This window comes from Vicugna pacos, chromosome 27, assembly GCF_048564905.1.
Source record: "Vicugna pacos chromosome 27, VicPac4, whole genome shotgun sequence".
NCBI lineage: Eukaryota > Metazoa > Chordata > Mammalia > Artiodactyla > Camelidae > Vicugna > Vicugna pacos.
In genome coordinates, this window is record NC_133013.1 from 18259580 (window position 1) to 18286634 (window position 27055).

Here is a 27055-nt window from a genome sequence, read left to right on the forward strand (position 1 = left end):
GTGTCTTCTCATATCTGGTATGTTGCTTCCCATAAGAAAAAGCCCATCAGACAATCTTAGGCTTGTTTGGAATTTTTTTTCCTGGTGAACATCTGTCTTTTCCTATTCAAAAGCCTCTGCCTAGCCACACTGGAGGCAAAAGGGAGACTTAGGCTCTGCCCTTTGGGAATGCTCCTTATGAGGGTGGAGAGAAGGAAAGAAGAGATAATCCAGGGCCAGCCTTTCAGAGCTCACTGTCTGGGAAGTAGAACTGAGGGAAACAGACTGGGGGAGGAGGGATCCAAGCACGTAGAGCTCTTAAAAAGATACAGGATAGAGAGGAGCAGAGGAGACCCCTGTCACATTGTCAACTTTATGCTTTTGACTTAATCAGCACATATCTGCTGTTGAATAAACTGCTAGGTGTGCTGGGTGCTGAGTGCACCATTAGTGAACCAGACAGGTGCTCTCTTGGAGCTTATAGTCTTGTGGACATTTATAAATCCTCAGATTTGAAACTACCACTAGGACTTCTCTGTTACTTACCCCATAATATGCATAAAGATGAAAAATATAGCTATACTCTATATACTGATTGTGGGTTTTTAAATGTTCATATATTATTTTTTAATCAAAGCTAATTACCTTTTCAGCTCATTTTAAAGTTTTATGTTTTATTTGCTAAGCACCTTTTTTTTTTTTTCCTGGCTGGACCTCTGGCTGGAACAATTTCAACAAATTTTTTGCTTCCCTTTGGAAGAAAATCCTAATTGGGTTCTGTGATATCTGAATTAGCTTACCATTCTCCCCCACAGCAGTAAGCACAGGTGTGGACACGTAAGTGGTAACAGCAAATACTGATTAATCTTATCACAGTATTTTCCAAACTGATATACATAATTGAAGCAAAAGTTCTGCAGTACATTGCTTATCTTCACTACATGTGACATTTTATATTGTGCTCTGATATTTTTTGTTTTTTCTTTAACACTGATCTTAAACCACTCAATTGATACAGAGTCCATCCAAGTCCATCAGAGGGCCACGGCCCTCATTTGAAAGCATTGTCCAAGAGAGTTCTAGGTCCTTGGACTAGATAATTATCATTGCCTTGCTGTGAACTTTGGCACTCTTATGCCCCTCTTTGAATTTTAATACAATGGAAAGTTTGGAGATGACCTAGAAGACACTTCTAGTTCTAATTTTTCACATTCACATAGCAATTTAAGGTTTACAGTTGTTCACTCACCTGTGTAGTAGGCAAACCAGCAATGATAGATGTATTCTAGGATAGGTGCTCCTTCATCTTCCCATAGTACCTTCACTGAATATTTTCATGGTATATTGTGATTCTAAATTAAATATTTCATATTATTGCTGTTTTACTCTACCCTTGACTTTAAGATCCTAGAAGACAGAGACTATGTCTTGCTAGTTAATTGGTCCTTCGGACTTTTCAATTAATAAAAATTGGTAAGAGGCCAGACAAGACTAACATTTTATGATTTATCCCTAGTGATTTGCATCACTTCTGTTCCTTGGCAGAAAATCGAAGTGCTATTTTCACTAAATAGATGCTTTCTTGGAGGCGTATTATATAGTAGTTATATTCAGGGGCTGTACAGTAATGGGATGCTGGCCATAACTTGTGTTTGGTTCAACAAATACATTAATTGTGTAATTTGATCCTTTAATATATGTATCAACTTTACTTTCTCCTGATTTCCCTTAGCTTTATTTAATAATGCCTAACTTACAATAACCCAAGTTTCTTTGTAACTTTAATTTTAGCTGTGGGAATCCCCAGACCACCTTGGGTACTGGACAGTATGTGAACTGCTCCACCACGTAGGAGGTACTGTCTTGCCATTTGAAACTTTCAGCCAGGATTTTACCAAAGTTGGGGAAACACTTCTCGGTAATGAAAGAAAGCTGTCAAGGGAACCTCACCTCTCTTCATGGATTTCAGCTCTGCCAACTGATTCCACTTTAAACTGTTTGCTCTATAATTCTCCTGAGTATGAAGCCTCATTTCCTCGGATGGAAGGAACGTTATTTCTCCCTGTTGAAGGTAAGCAAATATGGGGGGCATTTGGTTAGTCTCGGTTTCATTCATTTCTTCAAGGCAGGCCCATGCTTTTAACTTCTGAAGGATTTCCAGCTGCCTAGGCATTCAGTTAATGCTTGTAATTAAAAGGTGTCTGAGCAAAATCAAAGATACTGCAGGAAAGGACTAAATTCTGGCACAACTGCAAGTCCATGTAAATAGGGCCAGTGAATGATTTTAAAGAGTTTCCCAACTTTTTTGCAAAGAAGGATGATGTTGTTCAGGTGCCCAAGCAAATGGGTGGTAAGATTTCACTGCCTAATAGACGAGATTGATAAATTGAAGAGCATCTAAAATCAGTGACTCAGAAGAAATAAATTACTCCATTGAAGCTGAAAATGGTGCTTGTTACCAGGAAGAGCCAGCATATTGGAATCTTCATAAATTTGCTTTGTCATATGATTTGCTATAGTGAATCTAATTTCTGAGTTATACATTCATACAAATAATACTATATAGTGACATATACATAAAACTATTATTATACATTATGGGCAATTTAAGGAAATTTCAAGAATAGTTTGTTTAAGCATTTTGTCTTATATGGTCTTTAGAATTTAACTTCATGAGATACAATGCACTGTTACAGATTTAAGAGACAGTGGGTTTTTTAACGTGTGTGTATTGCTTGAACACTTACTTCTATCATAATTATTGAGAAGTTCTGACATCAAGTCACGCCCTTATAATACCAGTCTTATACAGCTTTTCCTATAGAACTAAATGGACTTACTATGAGAACTTCGTGGCAGTAGAATGCGGGTTGAAGTGTGAACTAAGTGACAATACTAGTGCTTCAACTGACGATCTAATATTTTTCTTCTTACTATTAAGTCTCTTTTTAGGAACTGTTTTTTTTTTTTTTTTTTTGAAGTCACAATATGTCACTTTCTGGTACAAAGCATAATGTTACATTCATACATATACATACATATATTCCTTTTCATATTCTTTTTCATTATAGTGCTACAAGGTATTGAATATAGTTTCTTGTGCTATACAGTATAAACTTGTTGTTTATTTATATATCGTAGTTAGTATCTGCAAATCTCAAACTCCAGATTTATCCCTCCCTCCACCTCTGGTAATCATAAATTTGTTTTCTATGTCTGTGAGTCTGTTTCTGTTTTGTAAATACGTTTATTTGTGTTTGGTTTTTTTCGAGTCCACATATAAGTGATATCATATGATATTTGTCTTTCTCTTTCTGACTTACTTAGAATGACCATCTCCAGGTCCATTCATGTTGCAGCAAATGGCATTATTTTATTCTTTTTTATGCCTGAGTAGTAGTCCATTGTATATGTACCATACTTTTCATCCAGTCATCTGTTGATGGACATTTAGGTTGTTTCCATGTCTTAGCTATTGCAAATAGTGCTGCTGTAAACATCAGGGTTCGTGTATCTTCAAATTAGAGTTCCCTCTAGATATATGCCCAGAAGTGGGATTACTGGATCATGGCAAGTCTATTTTTAGTTTTTTAAGGACTTGCCATACTGTTTTCCACAGTGGCTGCACCAAACTACTTTCCCACCAGCAGCGCAGGAAGGTTCCTTTTTTTGCACACCCTCTCCAGCATTTATTGTTTGTGGACTCCCTTCTGACTGGTGTGAGGTGATACCTCAAATAGTTTTGAATTTTTAGTTTTGATTTGCATTTCTCTGATAATTAGCGATACTGAGCATTTTTTCATGTGCCTACTGGCCATTTGTCTTCATTGGAGAATTGCTTGTTTAGATCTTCTGCCCATTTTTGGATTGGGTTTTTTGTTGTTGTTATTAAATTATATGCACTGTTTTGTATACTCTGGAAACTAAGCCCTTGTCAGTCTCATCATTTCCAAATATTTTTTTACCTGTTCTGTAGGTTGTCTTTTTGTTTTTAGTTTCCTTTGCTGTGCAAAAGCTTACAAGTTTAATAAGGTCCCATTTGCTTATTTTTGCTTTTGTTTCTATTGCCTGGGTAGACTGCCCTAGGGGAACATTGCTAAGATTTATGTCAGAATGTTTTGCCTATGTTTTCTTCTAGGAGGTTTATAATGTTTTATGTTTAAGTCTTTAAGCCATTTTGAGTTTATTTTTTGTGTATGGTGTCAGGGAATATTCTAACTTCATTGATTTACATGTGGCTGTCCAGCTTTCCCAACACTAGTTGCTGAAGGAACTATTTCTTATATTAGAATTTCAATATTCTTTATTTTTAACAGGAAAAGAGATTCAAGAAACATGGACAGTTACCCTACAGCCCTTGGCCATGCATCAGAGACATTTTCAGAAACCAGTCAGAATTTTTCTAAAAGGCACAGTAACCCAGTGGTGTCTCCCAAAAAGCAGCACTTTGTGCACTGATAGCTGGATGCTACAAAGTCCGGAGGAGAATAAATCAACTCAAAGGATATTTCAGCAGCTGGTAAATAGGCTGACTGCTGAAGAGTTACATCTGGTAGGTATCTCCCATGTGGTAGATTATTTTGGTCTAATAACACACTGGTAAAGTGAAATATGTGCATTTATGAAATGCCAAGGATTGCCCTACATAATACAGCCTCAGTGAAACAGATGATGTTTTTGCAAATATTTTAGCATCATGACAATGCTCATTAGTGAAGAAACAGTTAATAAAATTGCATGTACCTTGAACCCAATTAAGTTAAATTATATTCACATAGGGAAAAGACAGTGGGCCAAATGGAATATTAGGGCAGTGAAGTGATGAGTGATTTCTTTCTTTGGGGGAGGGGTGGGTAACTAGGTTTATTTATTTATTTATGTTTAGAGGAGGTACTGGATTGAACCCAGGACCCCGTGCACTGAGGTCAGGGAGTCAGGTGACCTGAATTTGGTCTCAGCTCTGCTGCCCTCTGTGTGATCTGAATAAACCCTGTAAGTGGCAGAATTGCCTTACGGTTACGAGCATGAGTTTTTGTTTTGCTTTCTTTTGCCTGCCCCCCCTTTTTTAATTGCAGTACAGGATTTTTAATTCATACACACTTGGCTTCTGCCTCTTAATAACTGAATGACCTTACTCCTCAGTCTCAATTCTTCCTCTATAAAATGGGGATAATAATAATTTTTACCTAAGTGGTTGTGAGGATTCAGTGAGTTATAAGTACATAATAAGTGCTTAGTAAATATTCCTGGTAACCTTAGGTTTTTCATATTTGTAAATTGAAGGCTTAGGATTGTATGAACAGTAATTTCAATTTAGCGCTAATACCCATCAAGCCTGTCTTTTCCACAGTTTTCTCTTTTATATTAATCATCACCAGAGGAAACTATCATTCTGGCTTTTAGTAAACTACATTCTTCTTTAGACATGTCAACATGTTCTCAACTAATTAGAACTTCTTGTGTAGGTTGCCAGTGTGGACCCTGGTGAAGGCTGGCCCCCCGTCACTGGAGTCATTTCCCCCTTCTCTACCAGTGCTACAATTCTCACTGTGTTCCACACCAAGGAGGCTGAATTTCAAAGACATTTTCTCCAAACAGTCATGACAGAGAGCCCCCAGGATTCAACTTCCCTTTTTTCTGAGGTTATGGATGGTGTATTGAATCAGATTCACAATTCACTTGAAGATTCTGCTACATCTGGTAAACTTTTTAACCAATAACTACCATACTCTAGGGCAGTGTTTTACCATCTTTTCCAGCATCATAGCATTTTTTTCAATATGCTCTTAATAAATAGAACCTGATACCTGTTATAGAACAAATAAAAGCAAGCTACAATATTTCTGGCAGTTTAAACCACCATTATTTATAGAAATCCTGAGGTACTTCTGAGGAGGCCAAAGGCTCTGTGAAACTGGTTTGAAACTGAAGGTATAAGATGAAACCTGGTTTTGAATATACTTAATAATAGAGTGTGTAAAACCATTATGATTCTACCTACCACTTCATTGTGTTGTTACTAATATGATGAAAATCTTATTTATGCTAGATAGAGATAATCAGTTTGATATTTCTTCCACTCACTTACTCAACAGATTTATTGAGTGCCCGTTGTGTGTCCAGCACTGTTTCAGGTTCTGGAATATATCATAGAACAAAACAGACAAAGGTCTGTGTTCTCACGGAGCTTACTTTCTAGTCTAGGGAAACAAGACAGTAAACTAAATAAGAACATTTCAGGTAGAGGCAATAGCAGATGGCAAGGCTCTGAGAAGGATGTGTGTCTAGTGTGTTGGAGGAACAGTGAGGAAGCTTGTGTTTATACACTTCCAGGGTTGCATTTTTCTTAGACAACATGGGCCTATTGGAGTTGGTGGTACAGATGAAGTAAGGTCATTAATGATGCCACTTTGTCCTTTGGAAGAATGCCATCAGTCCAAGGGAGGAACAAGTTCTTGGAGTTCTCTGCTTTGGTTCTAATGACTTTTTAATTCTTCCATCTCTGCTCCTTTGTTCCTGTAGCTCCTCCTGTTCCAGAATGGGCCCAGCAGGAGCTGGGCCGCTCCATTCCCTGGAGTGCGGCTGTTCTGGAGAAGTGGTTTCCTTGCTCTAACCTGAGTGGCGCCAGTTCAAATTTGATGGAGTCATTTTGGTAAAATGTTTTATTTGGTATCGGTTATTGAAATCAGCTCTCACTGAATAAACTAGAATTATTTATATGCACGTGAAAATATGTTGAATACAAACAGAATTGCAAAAGGATGGTGTATGATAACATTTTTATAAAATTTGCAATGAAGTGGCGATTTATATTGGTTTTGTTACATGTGTATGCCTCTGAGTAAGAGACATACAAATCTAGGAATACCTCTGGGAGGAAGGAATGGGAAGAGATTGGGTGAAGCTTTCTATGTGTTTATGATGCTTAATTTTATAGGAAAAAGATCTGAAACAGATACGGCAAACTATTAACAAGTATTTAATCTTGGTGGAAGGTACATGCTTATCTAATAACTTTCTCTATTTACCTGTAACCTTTGAAAGATTTGTAAATTTGAAAAAAAACTAACAAAAAAAATGGCAAGCCTTCCTCACTGTTAAAGGAAACACTAATATACTTAGAATTCATCTGCTTCATGAACTGCATGTATGAACTAATTCAATTAGTGTCACCATAACTTTCTCCTACTTTTAAATCAGATGATATCAGATAATATAAAATGGTGAAATACAAATAATATATTTTGAAAGCTGTACCATTTTCATAATTTCCTTAGTGACTCATATTTAGCTGTAGGTGGAGAAGTATTTAATAACTCATCATCTCCCCTGCCCCATTTCCTCCCCTTCTCATCAATGCCGAATTAGTTTACTAGAGTGTGAAAGAATTATTCAGAAATCATTGCGATACTTACTATGCTGTATTTACATCATCTTGCACTTTAATGTATGGACACTGAATGATAACTGACTATGGAAATCCGGAAGTGAAGTAGTTGCCATAATTAGACATGTACCCTAGGATGTGAAGAATCTTATTATTAAAAAAATCACTGTTGTATGTAATGATTAAAGGTTTTGTGAACAAGTAGCTTCTGCCTCTGAGTTTGTTCAAATCTTAAGTGAGAAGGATTTTCCCTCCTGTGAAAATATTTTTGAAGACTTCTTGGGGGGACATCTTTTGATTAGTTTTTAAAAGGATAATGAATTTTGTTGTTTGTTTTTAAAGCTTTTTAGAGAATCAGAATTTTGGCTTTATACTAGGTATCTTGACTTGTTCACAGGTTACTACAGGCTGCCTCATCTAATAAGGAAGAGTCTTCCAAAACTGAAAGTGAATTAACACGTTGCCTCTCTGAGTTCTACCAGAGAAAGTCTCGTGAAGAATCCACTGTGTCCAGTCAGGAAGACAGCAAAAAGAAACGTATGCATATAGAAAGGCTGTTTCTTGCAGTCTTTTTTGACACTGTCTTTTTCTAAAAGATTGACATTCCCTAAAATGAGGTTGAAATGGTAAATGAATAAAGGACACATTCTTATATTTCAAATTTGAAAATAATTACATTAGTATAATAGTGATTTTTAAAAATCACCTACAGTTTACCTCTTCTGAATAAATCATTTTCATTTTTAGTTGTAACGTAATTTAAATACATCTTTATATGCTGCTTACAAATATTTGTTCATCAGCTACTTTGCCTTTTTAGTTACTATTCTACCTCATTGGTTAACAATTTGCAAATTTCTTTTTTCTTTTTTTAATATATATATTTTTATTGAAGTATAGTCAGTTTACAGTGTGTCAGTTTCTGGTGTACAGCATAATGCTTCAGTCATACATGAACATACATATATTCATTTCATATTCTTTTTCACCATCAGTTACTACAAGATAGTGAATATAGCTCCCCGTGCTATACAGCATGAACTTGTTTACAAATTTCTTATGTTGTTGAGCATTTAGATTGTTTTCAGTTTTTATCATTATAAATAATACTATAATGTACATCATGCGTATGATTTATTCTTTGGGTGATTTCCTTAGCATAAATTTCCAGGAATAAATTACTATATCAAAAAGTGGGAAAAGGTAGCTCTGGATGCAGACTGCTGAATGCCTTTCAAAACAGTTTTATTACAACTCTCTTGAGTACTGGGTAACACCAAAATAAGTCTGTTTGGTATTTGTTGGTATTTGCCTTACCTAAAAATCATCTAATCACATTGATTATTTCCTAAACTTCTGTTAAAAGCAGAGATCTCTTTCTCCGTGTATTGTAGGTAGAAAGAGATGCAAGAGCTACCTGATTCAGATCATTCTGAAGGGATATACTTCATTAAAGTACTCTTATACAGGATATTTAATCTGAATTAAAATAGTTCTTGATTCCACAGAAGTAAAAGTTATTTTACTTTTCTTCCTATGATATTGTTTTGGTAGGAGGTGTCCCTCGTACTCCAGTGAGGCAGAAGATGAATACCATGTGCCGTTCCTTAAAAATGCTGAATGTTGCAAGACTGAATGTAAAGGCTCAGAAGTTACATCCAGATGGTAGTCCAGACATAGCTGGGGAGAAAGGGATCCAAAAGATGGCCAGTGGAAGAACAGATAAATTGGAAAACAGAGGGAGAACACAAAGGAGTTCTAAACCCAAAGGTATTCCTCAGTTTCATTACATTTTGGTGCCTGAATCCATGTTTACTTTTAATACTTTCATATTTTTTTATAATTTTTAATTATGTTCCTTAATGAACATTTATTCAATATCTACTACATGCCCACAAGTGTGTTACAGGGAATATAATAAATAAGATAATGTCCTCCTTTGAGATATATGATCCAGCCACAAATAACAGTAATACAGATACACACACCGGAAAACACTTGCTCATTTGGGAAGTAAAGACGTATTAGGAGAAACATACTAGGAGAAAGAGAAAGTCAGCTTTTGGCAGGAAGAGGCTGAGAAGGCTTCTAAGGAGCCACCTCAGGTGAGACTTTGAAGAATGAGCAGAGTTCAGATGGCAGGAAGAGTGTGCTAGATGGGGGATTAGTATAAGCAAAGTCACAAAGAAGGAGGGCTGTGGCTTGGCCATAGGACAAGTGGTTAAAGAAACTTTATACATTTGTGAATAAAAGAGAAAAGATTCATGAATAATCAAGGGTTAGGTTATCAAGGTCTTTCAAAGTTGGGCAGAAGAATTTATTCCAATAGCTTTTATTTTCCTATTTTTTCTTTCTTTTTAAAAAAATATATTGAATTGCAGTATGTGTCTCATTCTTAGGACACATTCTTAGCTCACACTGGCAGTGCCAGTCCTGTCGGATGATTGTGACAATAACTTATGAACTTGGGGCAAAAATTGCAAGATGACATCTTTGAGAGTTTTTTTTAAATTCTGAAATAAAAGTTTTCTGCCTCTTTAAAGATTTGTTTCCTGTGGAATGCTAGATCATAGATGATAATCAGTTTAAGTGAGACATCTTTGAGCTAATAAGGTATATAAGAATGTGGATGATACATTTAAGGGAGAGCAAAATTAACAATATGTAAGATGATGTGGTATTCGCACAATTTCTGGACTAGATTAGAAATAGACCTGCACAATTCTAGTTAATTGATTTTTGACAGCAGTGCCTCCAATAATTCAATAGGACAAGGGTAATCTTTGCAACAGATGGTGATGAAACAACTGGATACCTTCATGGAAAGAATGAACCTTAACCTTACCTCTTAATAGTATTTCAAATTTCTCCCCTATTTTTTCACTTCTAATATTGTTTATGCCTTTCGATCTCTTTTTAAAAATTGCTTAGTCTTGCTATAGATTTCTCTCTTTTATTTGGCTTTTCAAAGAATCATCTTTTGTTTATCTCTTTTTCCCCCCCTTTTTTTGGATTTATTCTTGTGTGTTATTTCTTGTGTTGAACTCTTAGCTATTTTGGTTTTTAATTTTTCTTCTTTAAAAAGATAATGTAAGTCTACAGATTTTCCTTTAAGTCTAAATTTAGCTGCATTATATAAGTTTGCTGTATTCTGTTTTCATTGATACTTAGTTCTGAATATTTTCTGACATCTATAATATAAAGGAGTGTTTTATTTTTGTCATTAGCTATTTTTGGCCTACGTGCAGACAATGTGTTCTGTAAAATATAGACTCTCTAATATTTGCTGAAACTCTATGGCATAAAGTGTGGTTAAGTTTTGGTAAAATTCTGTGTGTACTTTGAAAATAATGTGTATTCTCTAATTCTTGGGTAGTTGGTTCTATACATACCCATCAAGTTTATTAATGTTTGAATATTCAACATTCTTACTAATTTTTTCCTACCTCTTATCTATAACTGAGATGATTGTATTATAGTCTTCCACTGTGTAGTTTTGTCTAAATTCCCTTGTAATTCTGCCAATTTTTGCATCATATATTTTGAGGCTTTCTTCTTAGGGCCATACAAATTCAGAATTATTTATATATTCCTTGTGATTATGTCTTTTGTAATTACTCCTTTTCTTTATTCCTAATAACTTTATGCCTTAAGGTTTGTTTTGGCCTGGCGGTGATATAGTTATACTAGTTTTCTTTTTGTTAGTGTTTGCCTCAGTACCTTTTTCTATTCCTTTATTTCCAATGTTTCTTTATTGTGTGTTTTGGATATGTCTTTTATAAACAGTATAAATTTTTTTAATCCAATCCGACAGTTTCTATCCTTTAAGCAGCAAGCGTATTTGTAAAAGAAATATTTATGAATACTGATAAGCTTGGGCGTATTTTAGTGTCTTATTTTATGCTTTCTATTGTTGTTTTTTCTTTCTAGCAGGCTATGGGATTAATCAAGTTTTCTTTATTCATCTTTTTCTTTTCTGCTAGGTTTAAAGGTTGTATAGTTTCTTTCTTTTCCATTTTTAACTACCTTTAAATTTATAATATGTATGCTTGATTTGCAAAGCCTTAAAATTAATCACTATCTCTGTACTTTCCCAGCCTGGGCACTTTTGATATTTTAGACTGGATAATTCTCTGATATTTAGCAGTATCCCTGGCCTTCACCTATTAGATGCCAATAGTACCCTTCCCCTCCCCACCAGTCATGGCAACCCAGGCATAGCCAAAAATCCCCTTGGCAGCAAAACTCCCCAGTTGATGATCACTGGCCTAAAAATGCAATGACTTCAGCTGGATCTGATAATCAATTTGACTTTTTTCCCCACAGATTTTAAAACTGAGGAGGAGCTACTATCTTACATACATGAAAATTACCAAAAGACCTTGTCTACAGGAGAAATTGTGTTGTATTCATGTGCTCAGAACATGATCTCAAACATTAAAGCATTCCTAAAGTCCAAAGGCACCAAGGAATTAGAAGTAAGGGAGTCTGGATGTTGTTTGTCATAAATGTAGTGGTTGGTGCTTGTTGGTGGGTTTGGCTCATATGTCTTGGAAAATGTCTGTTATGCAGTGAGTACATGGTTCAAAAATAATAAGTGAGGGAGGTGAGCACAATGCCAGGCCTTGGAAGGTGAGTTGGTAAGGCAGAAATCAAGGAAACAGGCCAGGTTGGGATAATTACACGTACTTCTCTTCTAATGAAAGCTCTAGCCTCGTCTGAGCTGCATGTATTAAGCCAGTGTTTCTTAACCCTGACTGCACTTTAGAGTCACCTAGAACATTTCTTTGAAATACGAATGCATTTTGCTTAGACTTCTCAGTCACCACTTTATGAAAGTTGAAATTTACAGGCTTGCTATATCCATGCCCACTGCTCTCATATACTTGTTTTACATGTTCTTTTTAAAGATATAAAGAAGAATATTTCACTGTTTTTCATTCAAGTGAAAAAAAAGGGGATGTAATTCCCTTCTTAGAGCATTGGCTGTGAAGAAATTAGAAATAATAAGTAACGTAATATTCTGTGTAATAATTTTGTATTTGCAGATGAACTGCCTACATCAAGTGAAAAACAGCCTCTTAAAAACTAGCAAAAGTCTTCGACAGAATGTAGGAAAACTGAATAAGGAAGACAAAGTGAGAGAGTAAGTAACTACTTTTTTTTAAATCATTACTCCAAACAAAGCTAAAATTTGTATCAGTTTAAAATAGATTGCCAATTGCTCAAAGACGCTTTTCTAGCTGACTCTTTCTGAAGTTCTAATGTGCAGTTTGTCACCTGTTTACCTAATAACCATATCATTATTTGGAGAAAGCAATGGCTTTTGTCCTTTTTGATTGTTATTTACAAATAGATCTATGCATAAAGAAGAAACTTTAATTTCAATTAGGTAACACTGCAAGTAGGTATGACCAAGTATTTTTTTCTCTCAAGGTGCCAGCTTCAGGTATTTCTTCGTTTGGAGATGTGTCTGCAGTGCCCTTCAATACATGAAAACATAGATGATATGGAGCAAGTAGTGGAGGAGGCAAGTATACTGCTTAGTGCCACTAGGAATATGCTATAGATGCTTGCAGCTTCCCTGCAGAGGCCATGTAGTAATCTTCTAAATTCTTGTTCAGGTGACAGATCTGCTGCGCATGGTGTATTTAACTGAAGACTCAGCATACCTAGCAAAGTTTCTGGAGGAGATTTTGGGATTGTAAGTTTGATGATTACTAATGGAAATTTAAAATGGTTTTACCAAGAACTACATAGGGTGTTGCCTCAGAATTATGGAATTGTTAGGACTGTTTCTCATGTTGGATGGGAAGGGAGTAGAGAGGTGGAATGGTGACTGTCTGTTCCATGTTTAACCAATCTGTTCCACAGGTATATTGACTCAATCCCAAAGACACTTGGAAATCTTTACAACAGCCTAGGGTTTGCGATTCCTCAGAAGCTGGCTGCTGTCCTTCCTACAGATTTTTTCAGTGATGACTCCATGACACAGGAGAGCAAATCACCCCTTTCTGTGCCTCTTACATCAAGTGCTCATAGATCAGCATCGGGTGGCACTGAATCTGACCAACTGGAGGAGCTTCGTACCAGATCAGCTAAGAAGAGAAGGTAGGAGCCCAAGGAATTAAAGAAATTACTTGCACTGTTACAATTCTGACATAGGGCACGTTGAAGCCATAGTCTAGTTATCTTTGTCTATAATTTTTTGAACTAATATTTACCCTTCTGTCTGAATCACAGAAGCCAATTATTGGAGTTCCTAACAAGGAGCATCTGGCACTCTTTATATTATCTGGGGAACATATAGTATGTATTGTGTAGTCCACAGTGCCCTTCTTGACAGTCCACGTGGGGTCTCCAAGAACTAGGAGCCTTCCATGAGATAAGCTTTGAGTTTCAGCTTTTTATATTTTCCATGATGCTTTATTGTTTCATAACTATATAAATCTATATTAGTTACTCTTAGAAATTCTAGAGTTGGCTTGTTTTGCTGTTAGTTCAGGCCCACCTCATGATAACTGACTTTTATTTAAGTGTTTTATTTTAAAATTTAGTTCCATTCTAATCTATTTGTAACCTGTATTGAGTGTATATTGACTTGTTTCTTTCTATTTTTAAAAGGAAAAATGCGATAAGACATAAAAGTATTGCAGAGGTTTCACAAAATCTTCGACAAATTGAGATTCCCAAAGTGTCCAAGAGAGCTACAAAAAACGTGAGTCATTTCCAGGAAATAAGAAATGGTACTACCAGAGTTGTTCCTTTGTGCATGAGTTGAAACAATAAATAAGAATGAAAGACATTGTCTTTACTTTTAAGAAGTAGACATTGGAGGATACAGAAATAAAATTAGGATGAAAAACAATATGAAAACAAATATATGTATGTATATGTATGATTGAACTATTATGCTGTACACCAGAAATAGACACAGCATTGTCAACTGACTATACTTCAATTAAAAAAAAAAATCTCTTAACCCCACACACACAAAAAAAAAAAGAAAGAAAATTAGGTATCTCTATGAATGTATATACAACTGTATGGCGTAAAGAAATAAAAATTTGTTAAGATTAATCATTTTATGCAAAAATGTGACAAGTAATATTTTTTAAAAAGTTAGGAATCAATAAGTTAATTCAAAATCTTTCAGATAGTTTAAAAAACTCATGAAATAATAACTAACATAAGCAAAGAGGCCATTGAAAAATAATGTACAATCACAATAGGACTTTGTGTACCAAAAAGTACTTTTCAGTACATATGTCTTACTTCAATAACTATTTAAAAAAAAAAAAAAGATTCGTGAAGCCAGGTGGTAATTATTTTTCTGCGGCAGTATATGTTAGGACTTGCCTGGTTGCAAAACAATCCAGCTGTAGTCTATAATTAAGTAGAATTAATGTCTTACTAAGGGAGGAAGAAAGACAAAGAATGTGTTGAAACTTTTGAACTGCATGAATTATGGAAAGAGTTAAAATTCTTTGAGAACTAGCTCTAGAAGCATTAATCGTTATAATAGTGGTTTGCTCTGTTTCTGGAGACTTATAGCTGTCTTTAGAATTGGAGGTGGGATTTCTTTTAAAGAATTTAGTGGTCACTTTCTTACTATACTTTAATACATGTAAGTGAATAAGACACAAATCTTAAGTACCTTGGAGATTTTGTTTGAAGAGTGTGAAGTCCGAAAGGTGTCAGACCACCTTTCTCACTAGAATTTACACAATTTGTAGCCCTTTCTAGCACTTCTTTTTGAAAACTTCTGTTTCTGATTGGCCACGGAAAAAAGTTTACTTCTTTAAAATCAGATTTACTGAGATCAGGATTTGATTTTGGCTAACAAAGAATATCATTTATTAAATTTCTGCTCCTATATGGCAGTTCATTCTTCAATTATTACTGTGGCATAATTGAAAAAAAAAAACAACAACAAAAATCTTTAAAAACAATTCTATTGTTTAGATGCCATTTGAGTTTAGGCACTTGAATCCTCTACTATGATAGCAAAAAATAGCAGTTTAATACAGAGAATTCCTAAGGATATAGCCATCCTCTAATTAATTTATATGGGTTTTCCTCTTTTTTTTTTTAGTTATAAAAGGTATACATAAACATCATTTAAAAATTGAAATTATATAAAGTTAAATGTTAGTGCCTCTTCACTATCCATTCTTCAGAGGTAATCATTGATGACCCTATGTGTAGTATATTCCCAGGCCCTGTTTTTGTGTATTTTACAACTATTTATGTTACAGATTCCTACAAGTGGAATTGCAAGGATCAAAGTGTCTCATGTAGAATTTTTATTCTTTTATTTTAAATGAATGCCTGTTTAAATTTTGGGGGTAGGGGGAGATTATAGCTCAGTGGTAGAGTGTTTGCCTCGCATGCATGAGGTCCTGGGTTCAGTCCCCAGTACTGCCATTTAAAAAAAATTTTTTTTAAATAATTTTCTTATTGGATTTTCTTGTGTTTCAGGAGAATTCTCACCCTACTCATCAGCAGCCTCCACTCCCAGTAAAAGACACAGTACATGGTATACTTGTTTTCTTGCTGTACACAATGACAAATTTATTTTGATTGCATGTATTTAAGCAGTTGCATGTGGTTAAAAGTTACAGTTTTGTATAATTGTTAATGAAATATGTCCAAATACCATGTGCTAGAGGAGTAAGATGTTCGCATGATCTCAAAATACAGCATTTTGCAAAATAACCGGCCTGAAATATTTTTCAAAAACGCCATTAACATGAAAGCCAAAAAAGAAAAGAGGCAGAGGAACTGTTTTGTATGGAAGGAGTGTGACATTAATGCACTACATGATCCCTACATGGATCTAGATTTAGGGGGTTAGGGGGAAGCTATAAAGGATATTACTGAGATGATGAGAGAAGTTTGAAGATGGATTACATAATATGCCCTTGTTCTTAGGCAGTACATGCTGAAATACAAGAAACTGAAGGGTTGTGATGCCTGCAACTTACTCTGCAGCATTCAGGGGTGGGCAGTTGTGTCAGTGTAGCAAGGTCGGGGGAGAAAACAAATTTTGACAGTTGGTGAATTTTAGTGACAACTCTGTTGTATTATTCCTTGAAATTTTCTATAGATATTAAACTTTTCAGAAACTTCAAATCAAATTTGCCTGTCAGGTTATGAATCAGTTTCATAGACAACCTAAGGCAGGTAACAGAGGCTTTTATAATGGAGACAGAGAAACGTTTTTCAAAACTTTGGTGTGCATTGTTGGTGTCCTTAATGTTAATGTTTATATTATTGATGGATAAACATAAGGGCTTCTCCCAGTTTGTGGAGCCTGATTTATTTAGTTTTTATTTAAGTGACTTGCTCTTAGAAGAATTTTTTAACCTTTGGTAAATTTTTGAGTAGCCTCCTCTAGGCCATCTTGCTTACGCTTAAGATGCCTGTCCTGCTAGCTTTGTCAAGTATTTCTTGACTTTTCAGCTATTTTTCCTAACTTTGAGTTTAGATGGTTATAACTCTCTTGTTCTGGAGTTAGGAAGAGGATTTAAAATACAGCAGTTCCCCCCTTATCCACAGGGTTTATGTTTTAAGACCCCTAGTGGATGCCTGAAACTGCAGATAGTACCAAACCCAATACACACACTGTTTTTTCCTATACATACATACCTATGATAAAGTTTAATTTATAAATTAGGCACAGTAAGAACTAACAATACCTAATTAACAAAATAGAACAGTTATAACATACTATAATAAAAGTTATGTGAATGTGGTCTCTTGCTTTCAAAATATCTGGTACAAATTTAAGGCCTTTTCCATCTAAACTAAGCACTTCTCATGCACTGTTGCCATAATTTATGCAGTTTTGAAGTGTGACAGCAAAACTAGCACATATTTTTCCTTCACAATTTCACAGATAAATGATTCATTCCTACCATAGATCTTAGCAACCTCAGCATATGGTTTTTTTCTTAGGAAACTTTTCACTTAATGGAAGCACTTTACAACTTCTCTTTAGCATATCTGAATTGCCAGCATCACTACTTTCGTGCTTTGGGGCACAAGAAGTGTTTTAAGTAAAATAAAGGTTACTTAAACAAGCACTGCCGTCACAGCCGATCTGATAATCCAGATGGCTACTAAGTGACTAACAGGTGGTGTACACTGGACAGAGGGATGATTCATGTTTTGGGTGGGACAGAGCAGGACGGTATGAGATTTCATCACGCTACTCAGAAAGGCACACAATTAAAAATTTAGAAATTGTTTATTCCTGGAATTTTTCCATTTAATATTTTTAGACTGTGGTTGACTGCAGGTAACTGAAACTGTGGCAAGCGAAACCACAGATAAGGAGGGACTACTGTAACCCAGCAAATTAGTAAAATACACAAAAGAAGAAGAATGAAACCTCTGGAATTGAAAAGAACAGTTTTCCTAGTTGAGGCTGAATACAAATCCTATTAGTAAATATGAATATAGCAATCAGTCTGTAGAATAGTTTCCTCAAGCAAATTCTGTTTTGGGTATCTTCTCCCAGATAATGGCATTTATTAATGATAATATTTGACTTTTTAAAAATGCTTTTAGAAGTGACCAAAGTTCGAAGAAATCTCTTCAACCAGGAAATGATTTCTCCTTCAAAGAGAATAAAGCGGGGGTTACCTAGAAGCCATTCTGTGTCAGCTGTAGAAGGTCTGGAGTATAAACTTGACAACTTCAAGAGCACCAAAGGTACTAAATTTTAGGGTAACCAAGAGAAGGGGGTTCTTGAACCCAAACCAGTCCTCATTTATACACAAGATTTTGTGTAGACATGTTTTTAATTCTCAGGCATATCCCTAGAAATGAAATTACTGGATCATATGGTAACTATATGTTTAACTTTTTGTAGTCCAAAGTGGCTAAACAATTTTACATTCCCACTACCAGTGTATGAGGGTTCTAATTTCTCCACATCTTGCCATCACCTTTCAATTGTCCTTTTTTTGATTCTACTAATTCTAGTGGGTGTGAGGTGGTATTCCTTGAAGACTAATGTGGAGCATCTTTTCTTGTGCTCACTGCCCATTTGTATATCTTCTTTGGAGAAATCTTTGCCCATTTTAAAATTGGGTTGTTTGTCTTTTTACTGTTGAGTTGTAAGAGTTTATATTTTCTAGATACTAGTCTCTTACTAGATATATGATTTGCAAATATTTTTTCCCAATATGTGGGTTGTCCTTTCACTTTCTTGATAGTGTCCTTTTGATACACAGACTGTTTTTAATTGTTAGTGTCATAGCTAAAAATCCATTACTTGATCCAATAGTTTAAACTCTTATATTTAGGTCTTTGATTCATTTTGAGTTAGTTTTTGTATATTATATAGTGTCATTCTTGTATGTAGCTATCTGGCTGTGCCGGCCCCACGTGTAGAAAAGACTATTCTTTGCTCATTGAATTGTCTTAGCATCCTGGTCAAGTTGTTACAGTGTTATTTCTTTTTTATTTTTATTTATTTATTTTAATGTAATAACACCATGTTCTTTTTTTTTTTTTCATTGTCACATTTTTTTTTCGCTATGAGCTACCACCAGATCTTGTATATTTTTCCCTGTGCTATACAGTATAATCTTGTTTATCTATTCTGCATTTTAAAATCCCAGTCTGTCCCTTCCCACCCCCTAGTGTTAATTCTTTTTTAAATGTTAGGTAGAATTCAGCAGTGAAGCCTTCTGGCCCTGGGTATTTCTTCGTCAGAAGCTTTTTGATAACCAATTTCATCTTTTTACTTGTTACAGGTTTATCCACATTTTCTATTTCTTCTTGAGTCTGTTTGCAGTAGTTTGTGTCTTTCTAGGAATTTATCCATTTCATCTACGTTTTCTAATTTGCTGTTTTACAGTTGTTCTTAGTATTCCCTTACAATTCTTTTTATTTCTGTAAGGTTGGTATTTATATTCCCTTTTTCATAGTAGTTTGAGTATTCCGTCTTTTTTCTTGGTCATTCTAGCTAAAGGTTTGTCAATGTAAAGGTCTTTTCAAAGAAGCAGCTTTTAGTTTCATTGATTTTTTTCTATTGTTTTTATTATTTCCTTCCCTCTGCTTGATTTGATGTTAGCTTGATCTTTTTCAGTTTTTTAATGAGATTTTGTTATTATTAATTTTTTTTAATGCAGACTTCTTTTTTTAATACAGGCATTTATAGGTACAAATTCCCCTCTAAGCACTGCTTTAGTTGCATCCTGTAAGTTTTGGTATGTTGTGTTTTCAATTTCATCATCTCAAAATATTTTCTAGTTTCCCTTGTGATTTCTTTTTTGATCCATTGGTTGTTTAGGAGTGTGTTAATTTTCACATATTTGTGAGTTTCCCAAATTTCCTTCTGTTACTAATTTCTATTTCATTCCATTATAGTTGGAGAACATACTGTGTATGATTTCAGCCTTTTTAAATTTTTCAAGACTTGTTAACACTTGGCCTGTTTTGGAGAATATTCTATGTGTGCTTGAGAAGAATGTGTATTCTGCTCCTGTTGGGTAGAATGTCCTATAGATGTCTGTTAAGTCTGGTTGGTTTATGGTGTTATTCAGGTTTTCTGTTTCCTTGTTGATCTTCTGTATAACTGTTCCATCCATTATTGAAAGTTGAGTATTAAAGTTCCCAGCTATTATTGTTGACTTACCTACTTTTTTCCTTCAATTCTGTCAGTTTTTTGCTTCATATATTTTGGGTCCCTATTGTTAGGTGTGTATATATTTATAACTGTATCTACTTGATGGATTGAACTTCTTTTTAATCAATATATACTGTACTTTGTCTTTTGTAACCTTTTTGATTTAAAGTCTATTTTGTTTTATAATAGCATAGCCATGCCAGCCCTCTTTTGCAAAAAATATCTTTTTCTGTCCTTTCACTTTCAACCTCATTGTGTCTTTGTAGTGAAAGTGAGCCTGTAAACAACATATAGTTGGTCTATATTTACAAAAAAAAAAACCTTCTACCAATTTCTGGTTTTTAATTGGAGCACTTAATCCATATACATTTAATGTAATTACTGATGAGAAAGGACTTGTGCCATTTTCTATTTATTTTTTAGATACCTTACACCTCTTCTGTTCTTCCACTTCTCCATTACTGCCTTTTTTGCATTTAGCTGATTTTTTTTGTAGTGTACCATTTTGATTCCAATCATCTTTCTTTTTCTGTATATTTTCTAATTATTTTCTTAATGATTACCTCAGAGAGTAAAATTAATATCTTAAACTTAAAACTTATTGAATAATACCAACTTAGTTTCAGTAGTATGCACCCTGTTTCTATATATTTCCATCATATTTAGTAAGTTTTCAACCATTATTTCTTCAATTTTTTTCTGCCCTTTTTTCTCTTCTAGGACTCGAATATTTGTATGTTCTTAATGGTGTCCCACAGGTCCCTCAGGTTTTGTTCATTTTTCTTCATCCTTTTTTCTTTCTGCTCAGACTAGATAACATTGATTGCCTTATGTTGAAGTTTACTGATTCTTCTGCCTGCTCGGATATGAAATTGAACCCCTCTAGTGAATTTTTCATTTCAGTTACTGTACTTTTTCTCTCTAAAACTCTGTTTGGTTCTTTTTCACAATTTCTATCACCTGTTTGATATTCTCATTTGTTCATACATTTTTCCCCCCTAATTTAGTTTTTTGTTCATGGTTTCCTTGAGCTCATTGAGCATATTCAGAATATTGTTAACTCTGGAAATCAGGTTCTCCCACTTCTGAGGGGATTGCTGATCTTTGCTTACTGAGGGCTGTCCATTTGTGCCTTTTCTGAACTATTTTTATAAAGTGTGTATACCTTGTTGTGTGGTAACTGAAGTTTCTGTTCTGTTAATCTCTGTGGCCAGTGACCTGATAAAGATTCCCTTAAATGTCTGGCTCCAAAAAGGAAAAAACAAAAAGGTGTTCCAGTCCCTTAAATCTTCTGATAGGTGGCAGTTGGGGAAGCTGCTGCAATGGGAGAGAGCAGAAACCAAGGCAAGTGTCTGCACTGGCCCCACTGGGCTCCACTCTCCAGGGCACACTGACTGAAGCGCATAACCCCAAATTTCGAAGACAGGATTCCCCGCTGTCTGCCCTGCCACCAGCCAGCTGCTCCTAGAATGTGGACCCCGTCCCCACAACTGCAGTGGGGCTGAGGAAAGGGGGACAGTAGCTGGTTCGTGCACGTCATTCCCTTACTGAGGATCAGGCTCTCCTTTCATCAAGCACCTCCCTGATTGTCACAGTGTCCAGTTAGGTTCCAGAGTTCCAAAACAGTTTATTCTGATCATTTGTTTCCTAGTTGACTAGTTTTAGTGGCGAGATCAAACCCTAGAGCTTCCTATTTCACCATTTTGTGTGATACCACTTTCCCTGGGGATTACAATTAGTATCGTAATTTGTCTAGTTCAGATTAATACCAATTTAATTTCAGGAGTACAAAAACTTTGCTCCTGTGTAGTTAGATTTTCCTTCCCCTTTCTTTCTGCTATATTGTCATACAGATTACATCTTTATACATTGTATGCCCATCAGCACAGATTTATAATCATTGCTTTCATTGCTTTGTCTTTAACTCAAAGGAGAAGGAATTACAAACAAAAATAGTGTTATTCTGTTGTTTGCATTTACGTATAGAGTTCCCTTTACCAGTGCTCTTTAATTCTTCACGTAGATTCACCTCTCCAGTGCCCTTTCCTTTCATCCTGAAGGACTCCCTGCAGTCTTGTACTTGTTGGGCAGATCTGCTAACGTCTCATTCCCACAGTGTTGTTTTTTGTTGTTTTTGGGGGTGGGGTGTGTGGTGATTTCTCCTTCATGTTTGAATAATTTTACAAGATATAGAATTCTTGGTTGAGTCTTTTTTCTTTCAGCACTTTGATTACATCATCACAGTATCTTTTTATTCTATATTTCTGCTGAGAGATCAGCTGTTAATCTTATTGAGGATTCCTTGTACATGATGGGTCGCTGCTTTCTTGATTCTTTCAAGATTCTCTTTTCCCTTCTGACTTCTAACAGTTTGATTATGATTTGTCTAGTGTTGATCTCTTTGACTTTATCCTGCTTGGGTTTATTGAGCTTCTTGGATATGTAATGTCTTTCATCAAACATGGGAAGTTTTCAGCCAGCATTTCTTCAAATATTTTTTCTGCCACTTTCTCTCATCTCCTTCTGAGACTTCCACTATGTCTATGTTGTTACGCTTGATTGTGTCCCATAGGTTTCTGAGACTCTGTTCATTTTTCTTCATTCTTTTTTCTTTCTGTCCCTCGGATTGAATAATCTCAATTACTTCACATTTGTTGATTATTTCTTCTACCACCTTGGATCAACTTCTGGGCCCTCTAATGAATATTTCATTTTAGATAATGTACCTTTTAGCTTTAGAATTTTTTTTAAAAATGATTTCTGTCTCTTTATTGATATTCTCTATTTGGCCAGTCATCAGGCTCATATTTCCTTTAGTTCTTTAGAGGTTTTTTTTTAAGTTCTTTGAACATATTTCCAATAGCTAATTTAAAGTCTTGGGCTAATAAATCCAATGTCTGGACTTCCTCAGGGATGCTTTCAATTGAATGATTTTTTTTCCCTGTGTATGAGCCATGCTTTCTAATTCCTTGTCTCATATCTTTTGCTGGAAACTGGCCATTTTAAATAATATAATGAGTCAACTCTGACAATCAGACCTCTCCTGCTTCCTAGCAGGGTTTGTTGTTAACTGTTACTGCCTTTGTTTATTTTCCTGAACTAAATTTTTTTCTTAAGTTAAAATTATTTATTTTGTGGGGGGAGGTAATTAGGTTTATTTATTTGTTTGTTTTTAATGAAGGTACTGAAGAATGAACCCAGGACCTCGTGCATTCTTTTTTTTCTTTTTAACTCTTTTTTTATTGAGTTATAGTCATTTTACAATGTTGTGTCAAACAGGACCTCATGCATTCTAAGCAAGTATTCTGTCATGTGCAGCCACCAAGGTCTCTGCTTGCGTAGCTTAGTGGTCAGTTAAGGGTTGGACAGAGATTTTCGTATATGCCTTTGCTGAGGGGCCCTGTATGTGCATTGGCCCATGTCTTCAGTACTCAGCTACACATTTTACAACTCTACTTTCTGTTTTCCAGAGCCTCAAGGTCAGCTAAAGGTGACAGCTGAGGGCCTTCTTGGGTCCATCCTTGCATGCACATGGCCCTACAGCACATTGACTTTTCTGACACACTCCTGGGAACCTAAGTTAGCAGAGTCCCCTATGGACATCTCATTCCCCAGTTTTCCCATCTAAACTTTTGGTCAGCTTATTGTTTGCCCCAAGTGTTATCACCACCTCAAGCAGCTGTGATGTTGACAATTGCTGCTGATTGTTTTCAGTAAATGCTCCCTGGGAAAAGGTTGTTTGCGCTGGGTGAGTTCTGAGTCAGAGTCAGGTCAAATACAGAGAGGCCTTTTGAGTGGCGTTTTCCAGGGAAACGCCACATAGGAAATAATGACAGCTATCTGGGAATGAAGCTTTGGAGGAGCTTGGACCCCATTTTGCCCCATCCAGAGGCTCCTGGACTGTTGGTTTTTGCTGTAATTATGGGCTCTTCTTAAGGCTACCATGGGGCTGGGAACAGGAGGCTGGGACTGGAGCAAGTTAAAGTTCCACAGAGCTTGCTATTCTTAATGAGATTCAGCTGTTTTGTTGAGTGACTACTCCCTGGGTTGTTGCAAACTGGTTAAATTTCCAAAGTTCTGGAAAATTTGATTTTGACCATTTTTGCCAATATTCTCATTCCTTTTATGGAGGAGAATTTTTTCAGAGGTCCTTACTCCACATTCCTGATGACATCACTTTTAGTCATTTTTATCTTCCTTAAAACCAGTCCTCCCATGAGAAGCTTGTCTATCTACCTTGTTGAGAAAATTTATGCCAGCTAGATTTATCTTTATATTAAATATCTTAACATTGCATGGCATATCACCATTTTCATCTACTTTATTTCATTTAATCATAAATAAAAGAACCATCAACTAGGTAGACAGATGTTCTAATAAGTCAGCATTTTTCATTTTTTCAGGGTTATTATTTTTAAATCTTAGAATATTTTACATTGATTTATTATTAAACTCTAATAGTGCTGATACACTGTTGTATCATGTTAAATTGAGTGCTATTATTACACCTTGGTCCAAAAGAATTAACTTAGCATGCAAGAGTATCTCCATTTAAAAAAAGAGAGAGATAATCAAAAGACCTTTAAGAGCCCCTCCAGCTAAGTTATAAACCATATTTAAGTTCTAACTGCTCCCTTTGCCTTGCTTCTCCTCCTTGCTAAGATTAAGTGAAATATATATTGTTTACATTTTAGGTTATCGCAAGCTGCTGACTAAGAGTGTGGCTGAGACTCCAGTACATAAGCAAATCTCCAGAAGATTGCTTCATAGACAAATCAAGGGCAGGTGAGCAAGCAACATCCTTGTCTAGCTTCTTCATACACCCACACAGCCTCCTTAATGATCTTGTGGACCACTGTTTCCCTTCTCATGACCTTCATGACTCAAGTCTTAACTGTGTTGCTTATAACCAAAGACAGAGATTCCGTAAACTCTTTGCAGGTTGGAGAACCATACAGGACATACGCTTTGTGTCTGTCTTCTTTCACTTGACATAATTGTTTTGAGATTTCCATGTTGTTGCATATATCACTAGTTCATTCCATTTTACTGCTGAGCAGTATTCCACTGAATGAATATTCCACAATTTAAAAATCTGCTCATGTGTTGACAGAGGGAAGGTGGGAGTCTCACTGCCAGGCAAGGCTGGGGGTCTAGGATCCCAACTTGGCCTGTTCAGGCAGGTGTGTGGTATGGGACCAGTTTCCATAACATTTGGTTTGGAGTAGGGCAGTTCTTGCCTGACAGTTGGTCTTGCTTGGGTGCCCCTTCCCTGCTTCTTTGGCTGGAGAGAGCTAGCTTTCCTTACAGCAGTTTTTGCCTGCACTTCTTGGTGTTTTGGGGTTTTCAGCTTCTCCAGCACCCAATCGAGGATCTTTGAAGCAAGAAGGAAACTCCGGGAGCTCACTGCCTTGTCTCACCTTAGTCCTGAGGTCCCAAGCCTCTTCTCTCCACCTTTGAGAGTCTTCTGTTTCCTTTATATATAACGTCCAGGGTTCGTAGCTGTACATAAGATTAGGGAGAAGTGTGTCTACTCCTTCTTGTCAGGGCTCCATCTGGACATTATTTGTGTGCGTATTTTACACACTTGTGCAAATTCATCTACAGGATAAATTGCAAGAAGTAAAATTTGTGGGTCAGAAGATATACGTATTTTTAATTTTGTTGGTGTAAAACTGCTTTCCAAAAAAAAGTTCTAACCATTTCACTCTGGACATAATGTATGAGAGAGCTTGCCAGCAGTGGTGTCATTAAGACCACCTGTGGTCTCTGTTACCTTGTGAGGTGAGAAGCTGTATCTCTTTGATACGTGTTGATTACAAGTGATGTTGAATAATTCTTGTGCTTGTTGTTCCTCAAGATCAGCTGATCCTGGTCCTGATGTTAATGTTGTTGAAGAGTCCCCAGAAAAAGGAGAAAATGGTATTACCTACTTTTGTTTTTGTGCTTTACCTACTTTCTGTGAAAGCCTTTCTGTTCGTGTGTTATCGCTCAGCATATCCTAAGATATTTTATAGACATTTGACAGCTCTGGGCCCACAGTGTACACTAGTAAATATTTATTGGTGTGTGGTCTTTTACACAGAATGTACTGGACAGTTTCTGGAGAAGAAATATTTTTACACGGTAGAAATGGGATTCAGAATGAAAATTAAATTACTATGTTAATATAAAGTACTGTGGCTTATTTTTAAACTATACATGATGAAAGAGGGGTTTCCAAACACTAGCTTATTTTTTTAAATCAAGTAGTTTGTTTATTGTAGGAAAATCAGAAAACAGAGAGAAGACAAAATTTTAATTATCACTTGGTAATCCCATAACTCAAATACTTTGTTAACATTTAGCTTTAATAATACAGGTGGTGTTCCTATATAAATATATGTAACATAAATATGAGAGCTGTGATTTTTAAGTTTTTTAAATTTTTAACAGAAGTCACAGTATACTTTACAAACCTTTTTCCACTCTACGTCATGCTTAAGGGCAGCAGATTATGAGACTTGTGCAGGTTACAGACTGGTGGATTGGTGTTTTTTTGTGCTTTGTTGGTGTCACTTCTTATATCCCCCTTAGCTTTGTCACAACACTTCAGAGATCTCAAAGCTAATAGCTTGTCAAGTTTCCATCTTGTACATGGTGTTATATGAGTGTTGCCTATTTCATACGTGGGGAAACGCCAAGCTTGCATCTCTTTCTGGTTTTGTAGAAGCAAGTTTGAGACGAAGTCCTCGAATCAAGCAATTGTCATTCAGCAGGACAAATTCTGGTTCCTTCTACTCTGTGTCTCAACCAAAGTCTCGAAGTATACAAAGAGTTCACTCACTCCAGCAAGTCAAGTCAGGTAACACACTTACCTGCCTGTTTCAGAGGTCCTTGTGAACTTTGTGGGAGGTGTTTTTGGGAAAAGTATGAAGTTTGATATTTTCTTTCTTGACACTGGAGGAGTAGAATAGGTATATATACATATTGGAGGTTCAGGGTGATGATGACCAGATGAAGAATCCATTGCCACCATTATCAGAGTCATCCCTTTGAGGGGCTCC

General features: G+C 35.8%; 1 protein-coding gene across 2 annotated transcripts in view; it reads left to right on the forward strand.

The window, feature by feature from the left end:
• Window positions 1-27055, forward strand: part of TICRR (TOPBP1 interacting checkpoint and replication regulator) — a 36104-nt gene that overhangs the window by 2521 nt on the left and 6528 nt on the right. For both annotated transcript variants that reach the window (XM_072950763.1, XM_031691852.2), the window contains exons 2-18: window positions 1771-2050; window positions 4296-4531; window positions 5445-5679; window positions 6502-6631; window positions 7764-7903; window positions 8921-9136; window positions 11693-11844; window positions 12415-12512; window positions 12803-12896; window positions 12991-13070; window positions 13241-13477; window positions 13991-14084; window positions 15848-15905; window positions 17942-18085; window positions 24704-24794; window positions 25870-25931; window positions 26719-26853. In XM_072950763.1, the coding sequence (XP_072806864.1) occupies window positions 1771-2050; window positions 4296-4531; window positions 5445-5679; window positions 6502-6631; window positions 7764-7903; window positions 8921-9136; window positions 11693-11844; window positions 12415-12512; window positions 12803-12896; window positions 12991-13070; window positions 13241-13477; window positions 13991-14084; window positions 15848-15905; window positions 17942-18085; window positions 24704-24794; window positions 25870-25931; window positions 26719-26853 (2482 nt within the window). The remainder of the gene's footprint in view (window positions 1-1770; window positions 2051-4295; window positions 4532-5444; window positions 5680-6501; window positions 6632-7763; window positions 7904-8920; window positions 9137-11692; window positions 11845-12414; window positions 12513-12802; window positions 12897-12990; window positions 13071-13240; window positions 13478-13990; window positions 14085-15847; window positions 15906-17941; window positions 18086-24703; window positions 24795-25869; window positions 25932-26718; window positions 26854-27055) is intronic.